We start from the raw sequence: 9553 nt of genomic DNA on the forward strand, positions 1-9553 counted from the left end.
CTCCCTCTCTCTCTCTCTCTCTCTCTTTCCTTCCTTTTGTCTCTGTCCATTTTTTCTTTTTTTCTTTCATCTCTCTCTCACTCACTCTTTTTCTTTCTTCTTTCTTTCTTTCTTCCTTTCTTTCTCTTTCTCTCTCTCTCTGTGTCAGTCTGTCTGTCTGTCTGTCTTTGTGTGTGTGTGTGTTTATGTGTGTGTATGTGTGTATGTGTGTGTGGCAGTGGTGGGTTTCAAAAATTTTTGGAACCTCTTCTGTAGGTGTGGCCTGCTTTCCGGGTCCACTGGTGGAACCTCTTCTAACCGGTTCGGTAGATTTGACGAACCGGTTCTACCAAATAGGTGCAAACTGGTAGGAACCCACCTCTAGATGCAAGTGACCAGCTGTCTGCAAGGAGTATAAATCTTTCCATTCCCCACATCGAGTTAGAGCTGAAGAAGCTTCTTGGATGAGAAGCGAAACATCTTCAAAAGAAAAAAACAAGAAAATCCCGTTTCCTCCGGAAAAAAGCACCTCCGGGCCAACCTTGACCTGGTTGATTAAGAATCTCGACAGACTTCTTCGAGGATATCACTGAACAGCTGCACCTCCTAGAAGATTACTTACAAACTATTCTGAACAATTGCCACTTAATAAAGTCATTTCCAGGTCTTGTTTGAGTAGTTCTTTGAAGAGGGAAAACTGCACAATTACGAGACAGTTTTTTTTTCCTATAGAAAAGCCATCTCACTACAAATAAAGACTATTCTCTCCACTCTAACCACGGTCTTCCATGGTCGTAGTATTCGACAAGCTGGTTATTAGCATCTCTCCACCTTTCGCTGGCATCATTTTTTTGTAATTTTGTGGCACTTTTCCCTGGATTTATCTGTACAGCTGGGAATCTGTTGCTGATGGTGGTGGCATAAAAATAACACCGATCAATCAATTATAAAAATAAAGTAAAAGAGCATGCCAAATGGGCTGGCAGAATCTTTTCTCCCCAAAGGATGCTTTGTTGCTCTTTGTTTGATTTGTACCTGGAAGCTTTTTCTCTATAACTTGAGGGAGGGAACAATATATCTAATCCCAGCCCTTTACTTCTACAGCAATAGTGGTATATTCTAATAAATACGCTCCTATATGATTTTAGCAATAGCAGTTAGACTTATATACCACTTCACAGGGCTTTCAGCCCTCTCTAAGCGGTTTACAGAGTCAGCATATTGCCCCCAACAACAATCCGGGTCCTCATTTTACCCACCTCGGAAGGATGGAAGGCTGAGCCAACCCTGAGCCGGTGAGATTTGAACAGCCGAACTGCAGAACTGCAGTCAGCTGAAGTAGCCTGCAGTGCTGCATTTAACCACTGCGCCACCTCGGCTCTTCAAAATTTGCTGAATGTCAGACTGGCATTTGAAAAAGAGCTGTGGTTCAACACCCAAGATCTATAGGAAGATCTGGGACCTGGCATACGATCTTTTTCTATCTCTGTCCCATCAGAATTTACTTTGCAAGCTCCTTTGAGTCAGGATCTCTTTACCAATGGTGGGATTCAGCCAGTTCGCACCTATTTGGGAGAACCAATTGTTAACTTTCTAAGCAGTTCGGAGAACCGGTTGTTGGAAGAAATCTCCTCCCTCCGCCCCCACTTTGCAAGGCTAATCCTGTAAGGAAGGCAGGAAGGAAGGAAACATTCTGGTGTTGTTTCTAGCCTCATCTTTATTGCCCTGCTTACAGAAACTGCCTCTGCGGTTAACCCTTATCACATTGCAACAGCTAAGGCGAAGCTGAATGATGTTGAGTTGGCCACGCCCACCCAGTCACATGACCACCAAGCCCCACCTACCCAGCTGGTCATTAGGGCAGAGAACCAGTTGTTAAATTATTTGAATCCCACCACTGCACTTTACTCTGCTGTTACTTGTGCCTATGTTAACTCCAATGCTGTGCATCTGTGTAGCACAACATCATGCTGCTGCTGCTGCTGCTGCTGCTGCTGCTGTTGTTGTTGTTGTTATTATTATTATTATTATTATTATTATTATTATTATTATTATTATACAATTGTATCACAGCGACCAGCTGTTTCGCCGGATTTGGCATTGGTTACTAGTCGGGCCCCACCCAGGGGCCTAGGAAAGAGGATACAAAGAAAGAAAGAAAGAGATACAAAGCTGAAAGGTGATTATTTATCTCGAGATGACTCATGAAACAAAACAAAGCAAGCATTGTCAAAGGTAGACCTTACAGGGGAAGTAGGAGGAATCAACTTGGCAAGAGAAAAAATCATCTCCTGACATCTGTCTGAGCATCACATGGTTGTACAGAAGAGTGCCAGATCAACAACACAACCCAAATTAGACCCAACTGAATTGATTCTTATTTTGAGTAGGGATGGAGTGGGATAGAGATTGCTTTGAGGAAGTATGTCAGGGAGGAGAAGGAGTAGCAGAACCTGGAATTAAAAGAGGGATCAGCGTAGAATCCCTATCTAGCCACAAGCAAATTGAATCCAATCTCCCTTGAATTTCATTGACCCTTATCTAACCCCAAGCTGGTGCTAATTGTTAGTTGAGAAGATTCTTGCAGCAATAAATCAGTTTAATTGGACCTTCATGTGTCCACTTGGTCTTTTGTGCCAGACGTGACCATAGATAACATGTCCCTAAATAATATCCACCATCCATTAATTCTGCTTGAACTCTTCATTGTTCTGGAACCATGAAATGGATGGCTGAGAAATAGGAGTAAAACAATAAACCTAATTCCATCTGCACATTCCATCACAAATATGCATTAGAGGATTTTAAATACATTGCACGGTACGTGGCTTGCTGGCTCAAGTTCTCCAGCATAAACCTTGGTGTCTTCAGCCAAGGAGAACCAGGTAACCAATATTGGCAAAGGAAACCATGAAGCTACTCAAGGTTGGTCCTCGTTTTATATTACCCTGAGTCAGTGGTGGGTTTCAAAAAATTTTTGAACCTACTCTGTGGGTGTGGCCTCCTTTGTGGGAGTGGCTTGCTTGCCATGTGACCTGGTGGGAGTGGCTTGCTGGCCATGTGTTCTCTCTCTCTCTCTCTCTCTCTCTCTCTCTCTCTCTCTCTCCTTCCTTTTGTGTCTCTGTCCCTTTTTCCTTTTTCCTTTCATCTCTCTCACTTTTTCTTTCTTTTTTTCTTTATTTCTTTCTTCCTTTCTTTCTCTTTCTCTCTCTGTGTGAGTCTGTGTGTGTGTGTGAGTGTGTGAGTGTGTGTGTGTTCAGTGGTGGGTTTCAAAAAATTTTGGAACCTCTTCTGTAGGTGTGGCCTGCTTTCCGGGTCCACTGGTGGAACCTCTTCTAACCGGTTCGGGTAGATTTGACGAACCGGTTCTACTGAACTGGTGCGAACTGGTAGGAACCCACCTCTTCCCTGAGTGTCCCACTTGGTAGGACTTCCTTGGTGCAGGATGTCATATTTGGAGGAGATCTGAAGTCGTTGTACATCACAGCAACTTCTTCAGTCTATAAATATGGAAGTCAGAATTCACCAAAATGTATCACTAGGTATATCTATGTTCCTTGAAGCAATTTCACCATTGACAGCCAGATTGCTGCAGATGTTGTCATCTCATATCCTCAACCAACCATCTCATCTTTTCCAAATAGAAGAACTTGACAACAACATCCCTGTCTTGACAGGGTTTATCTCGCAAACATACAGGACCGGAGGGATAAAACAAGAGCAGTAGTTGCACAAAAGTCATTTCCTGGGAATTATAAGGATTAATTCTCAGCCGTTCAGATTTCTGCCTTGTTCTCAAAGCCTTGCTGTTCTTCCCACATGCTTCCTTCCCTCTCCTGCCACCAGACAGATTTTGTCTGGAAAAATCTCTTGGCTATAGCCATCCCTTTCATGGAACGATTCCTCAAGGTTTAACCTCCGATTTTCTCACGACAGAATCCCCTCCGCCTTCCCAAACCTGCAGTGTAAGATGCTTTCTGTGATCAAAGATTTCGTTATTACATTAACCTTTCAGGTTTTTAGATTCGGATGAATCTAAAAGAGAAAAAAAGATGAGGTTCTTTTGAAAGAAAGAGGGGAGTTAAAAATATCCCCCAAACAGTGAAGAAAGGTAATTAATAACCAAGGAATGATAAGGGGAAGGAAAACCACAAAGAATGCCGTTAAGGTTAACAATCATTTTGTGATGGAATTTTCTATCTGAAATGTCACATTCCCTTCATTCTTTTTTTAAAAATTAAAAAAAACACATCTATTTGCTTTTTTATTTCATTCCCCTCCACCGATCGTCCAGATCGTGTGACTTAAGAAAAAAGGAAAGATCGATGACTGGATACCCTACGGGAATTTCACAACTCAAAGAAGTCTTTTTTCTCCAATCTAGCACTTTCCTACTGAACATATTGAGACCTGCAGTCTCAACACAATATGTGAATTTAGGGAATATACATTTATTGCACCTAGATGGCACCAGGGGGCAGAAGAAGTGACTCAGGACAGGTTCTCCGGATAATAAGGTAAAGGCTCCCCTCGCACATATGTGCTAGTCGTTCCTGACTCTAGGGGGCAGTGCTCATCTCCGTTTCAAAGCCGAAGAGCCAGCGCTGTCCGAAGACATTCTCCGTGGTCATGTTGCTGGCATGACTAAACACCGAAGGCACACAGAACGCTGTTACCTTCCCACCAGAGGTGGTTCCTATTTTTCTACTTGCATTTTTACGTGCTTTCGAACTGCTAGGTTGGCAAAAGCTGGGACAAGTAACGGGAGCTCACTTGCGGTGCTAGGGATTCGAACTGCTGCACTGCCGACCTTTCTGATTGACAAACACAGCATCTTAGCCACTGAGTCACCACGTCCCTCTGGATAGTACACTCTTCTAAATTGGCCCTAAGTAAGAGTTAGCTCTTGTAATAACTCCACTCCCCTAATAAATCAGTTTCATATTAGAGGTTTACATTGACAAGAATGCTCCATTGGCATCTATTCCAAGGGTATCAGTAATACAGTGATCCTGACTAACAGCCCTGCAGAGTAGACTACTAATTTAATATCACCTTCCCTTTATAGAGGGAAGAGATGCAGCTGAATCCATGGCTGAAACAAGATTTAAACCAGCAGGTTTCCAAATCAGAGATTTTAAACAATTTTAAACAGCAAATGCCAGGTGAAACTTCTTTTCATTCTTGGCCAACATGCTAACTAAAACGAGTTGAACCCCAGACTCCAAGGTGCATAACCACACGTAGGTAATCCATGAAATTATATGTAAGCCTGGGCAGAAAACAGAACTGAAAGAGCGAGTCTCAACCAATTCATTTATTTTTGTATTCTTTCCCAGGATCCTAAAAACAGCAAATTGCATTTTCTTCACCCAGAGAGAACAAACCCCCCCTTCTAAATAATCGTGGCTTAAAATTGGGGCGGGTGGGGAAGATTCTCCTAAGACAGAGTTCTCATCTGCACTTGGATGGTCACCGAATTTCATTTACTTTCACAACCTAAACCTTACAGGACTGTTTGTGTGGTTGTTGTTGTTGTTGTTGTTGTTGTTGTTGTTGTTTAAAAAGGTCACCCTGGCTTAGGAAAACAGCTTGCGATCAAGACTTCAAGAGGGGAATATGTTATAAACAATATTCTATCCTGCAAGAGTTGAGCTGTTTAGCCAGTTGAAAAATTGGAGGAGCCCCTGACACCCAACAAAGTTGTGTATTTTCCCATCCTCTCTCCCTTGGCACTTAAGTGCTGAGCAACAATTTTCTCCAATAGTAGACAGGATGACTTAGAATAGAAAATATATGCCTGTTCCACTCTTGGTTTTTTATTTTTTCCCCTTCCTGAAATCTTCCTGCCTGTGGGATCTCAACCTACAGAAAAAGTTCCTCTTTTTAAAAAAAATTTCATTTTGCTCTAATCTGCTTTTACATCAATCCGTCCTCTCCTCCTTTTTACACACTCGCGTGGGAAACCATATCACCCGCAGGTGTCCCCTTGCCTACGGTCCAAACTCCATGTCACACGTTGCTTCAAGGGCCACAAACACTGGTGCCCACTTTGGCCTCTGAGAAGCCATATGACATTGAGACAGATGTCTATGCTCCTGTCTCCAAAACGCAACAGATATTGAGTTTCCTATTGCTAAGGCAAAGAAAACAGGGGAAAGGTCTATGCAAGATCTATATATCAGTTCCAAAGTCCTGGACAGGCATCCCTTCAAACCCACCGCCAAGCTCTTAGCAAAAAAAACCCCAAAACAAATGCAAATCCTTCCTTCGGTTTGACCTTTTGGCTCACAACCACCGCTCCCCCTCCCCACTCCAGTCCACCCACCCACTCATTTTGATACCGGGACAGATGTACCGGGGTGCATTCAGCTCCGCACACTGCCTGCCTGTCTGTGGTAACTCTTAAAGACGGCCAGTTGGAGACGAGTTAACAATATAGCGATTCAGAGCCCACTTTGCAGCAAAAAGGAAGGAGGACTTCTCTTTAAGGGCAAGGAAAACTCAAAGCACCCTGAGTCTGGATTTTGGAGATTGCAGCCTCTGAATTCCAGACGGGTTTCAAACCCTTTGTCCATCCATTCTTGGACTAGTTTGGAGACGGGTGGACTGCACACCCCTTCTGCTGTCATCACTGCATCAAAAAGCCAAATGTTTGGACATCCCTCGAGGAGGCATTCTTTACTATTGGGGTGCAAGAGAAGGGAATATGGAAGAGGGATGGGGGAGGTCTGAACTTAAGAGAAAACAGGCTAGGAAAAACGGTGTTGAAACAGGAGGGAGAAGAAGGGGGGGAGAGAGAGAGCAGAGGTGGGATGGGGAGGGACTCCCCACCCCCACCCCAAATCCTCTCTTTGCACATCCACACACCCAGCGTGTGACTGGAAAGCATAAATCCAAGAGGGAGCATCTTCTCTTCCTCGGGGCTACCTAGGAGCAGCTGAGGCTGTCCAAAGCCACCAAGGGTGGTGGACCCTCATCACCACCGGCTCCTCAAAACAGAACCTCTGCAGAAAGCAGCTGTCTCTAAAACCATTGCCAGGCACCAGAACTGGCCATCTCTCGCGGGTGATGCCTTCCTCCACCACCCCCCTCTCCCCAATTTAGTTGTCATCACGCACACATCTGAGCGAGAGAGAGCCTCACGTCCAGACCCTCCGCACAGCCTAAAGCGTTTCCTTTCGCATCACTCCTGGCTGGCATCAGGTTTTTGGTGGGGGGGGGGTGTTTGCCCATCCCCTGGAGAGGTCCACGGGTGGAGGCTCCCCCCACTCTGCGTGACATACCTGGAAGGAAGAGCAGGGCAGTGGTGGCCGTGAAGACGATCCAGCAGACAGGCTGATACATCTTTGGGGAAGGGGGGGTGGGGGGTGCCGAGCTGCAGTTGTCTGGAGCTGCCGGGCTGGCTGCTTTCCTCCGTGCTGAATTCTGAGTAGGTTTAAATCCAAGGTTTTCAGAGGGAGGGAGCGCGAGCGAGTTCGGGAGCTAGAAGGAGCGAAAGAGAGGGATGGGGGGACAGGCAATGTCTCCGCTTTTTCCTCCCCCCCTCCTCTCTCTCTCTCTTTCCCCTCTCCCTCTCTTTCCACCCTGCACAGAACAGACTAGCTGGAGAAACCTTAGCCGGGCATCACCAGGCTGGTGCAAAGGAAGCTGAGTAGACCTCCTACTAGGCATTCATTGGTTCCAACCTCCTGAGTGACACCCGAGTTGTTGGAAGGTTTTTTGGACACCACGGAAAGTTCAACTCAAGGCAGCCAACTGCTCCTTTGATGGCCTCTCTGTGCTCTGCTCTCCCTTGCCAAAATCTGCCCCCCACCACCACCACTTACCCCTCCAAACAGAGCTTCTCAAAGAAGTGACAGAAGTGGAAGAGATGGTGGGTAAAGAAGACCAGGAAGGAAGGAAGGAAAATAGGGAGGGAGAAGGGAGGGAGGGAGGAAGGGAGGGAGGGAAAGAAGGGAGGAAAATAGGGAAGGAGGGGGAAGGAAAGGGGAGAGGGAGGGAGGGGAGGGAGGAAGGAATGGGGATGGAGGGAAGGGAGGTAGGTAGGTAGGTAGGTAGGTAGGTAGGTAGGTAGGAAGGAAGGAAGGAAGGAAGGAAGGGGGAGGGAGGGAGGGAGGGAGGGAAAGAAGGAAGGAGGAAGGGATGGAGGGAAGGAAGGTAGAGGTAGAAAAAGAAGGAAGGAGGGAGGAAAGGAAGGAGAGAGGAGAGAGGGAAGGGAGGGAAGGAGGGAGGAAAGAAGGAAGGAAGGGGAGGGAGGGAAAGAAGGAAGGAGGAAGGGATGGAGGGAAGGAAGGTAGAGGTAGAAAAAGAAGGAAGGAGGAGGAAAGGAAGGAGAGAGGAGAGAGGGAAGGGAGGGAAGGAGGGAGGAAAGAAGAAAGGAAGGAAGGAAGGAAGGAAGAGGAGGGAGGGAAAGAAGGAAGGAGGAAGGGATGGAGGAAAGGAAGGAGAGAGGAGAGAAGGAAGGGAGGAAAGGAGGGAGGAAAGAAGGAAGGAAGGAAGGAAGGAAGGAAGGAAGGAAGGAAGGAAGGAAGGAAGGAAGGAACAGGGGCTATGCATTGGTTGGTTGATTTAGCTTGTTTTGTCCCCCCCTCTCTCTTTCTCTCTATCTCTGTCTCTATCTCTGTCTCCCTCTCCCTCTCTTCCTCCCTCTCCCTCTCTGTCTCTCTTCTCTCATACACACACATTCAAACAGATGGAGAAAGGATTGGAGATGTTGGCTCCAGATAGATATCACAGAAGAATGCAACTTGTTGGAAGTGGCAGAGACACTGCCAGGCATGTTTGGCTGCAGGCTCTGTGCCAGTTCCCTGTTTATTGGTCAGGCTTTTCATTGTGCCCCCAACAACATAATCACAATTACTTTTTTTTTGCATGATGGAGCCATGCAGGAGTGGGTAGGCTCTCTGGGAGAGAAAAAAAGATGCACAGAGGTTCTACCCACAGAGAAATGCATGCATCCTTTTCGAAGGAACATGGAGATCCAACAGCAATGCCAGGCTGCTTTCCACACCTTCATCCAGACCCCCTTTTTTCCCTCCATCTTTCTGTAAACAGAAACCTAGAACTTAAAACTGCATTGGAGGAGATAATATTGATTGCATTCCAGGTGATTCATTGTGATCCCAAGCCAGGCCTGTTTCATCACACCAGCAGCACCGTTTGTTTCCTTTGTGTTCTCTGTTCCTTTCTGCCAGGAAAACTCCACGGCATCCAGATAAATCTGGTGATGAAAATGGAATGAATGGATAGTTAAAAACACGGGACTGGATTTTGCCAAATCTTCCAAATTAAGCTAAGTAACAGATTATACCATGACTGCTGAGTGAACCAAAATGGACCGGCTTTTGAGAACCCAAAGTACAAGAAAATAATCCAAATGCATTAGCTTTTTTTATGCAACTTTATTCATAATTAATGATTCCCTGTTTTGCATAATGTGCATAAATCCGGTTATTCTTAATGTTGGTGAGAAGTAATGCATTGGATAAACCAAAGCCACCTTGGGATCCAATGTAGCGTGTGCATCCAGAATATGGATCACTTCAGTAACCAAGGTCTATATGTTGTTTGA

The 9553-nt window shown here is 45.6% G+C and overlaps 1 protein-coding gene across 1 annotated transcript in view; it reads right to left on the reverse strand.

Moving 5' to 3' along the window:
* Positions 1-7343, reverse strand: part of LOC106540773 (opioid-binding protein/cell adhesion molecule homolog) — a 795044-nt gene extending 787701 nt beyond the window's left edge. The window contains exon 1 of the mRNA XM_087706377.1: positions 7266-7343. Coding sequence (XP_087562503.1) covers positions 7266-7326 — 61 coding nt within the window. The 5' untranslated portion in view covers positions 7327-7343. The remainder of the gene's footprint in view (positions 1-7265) is intronic.
* Positions 7344-9553: the final 2210 nt, after the last annotated feature.

Source organism: Thamnophis sirtalis, unplaced genomic scaffold, assembly GCF_051295495.1.
Source record: "Thamnophis sirtalis isolate CommonGarterSnake01/CBP01778 unplaced genomic scaffold, rThaSir2_p1.2 scaffold_2, whole genome shotgun sequence".
In the NCBI taxonomy this organism is placed as follows: domain Eukaryota; kingdom Metazoa; phylum Chordata; class Lepidosauria; order Squamata; family Natricidae; genus Thamnophis; species Thamnophis sirtalis.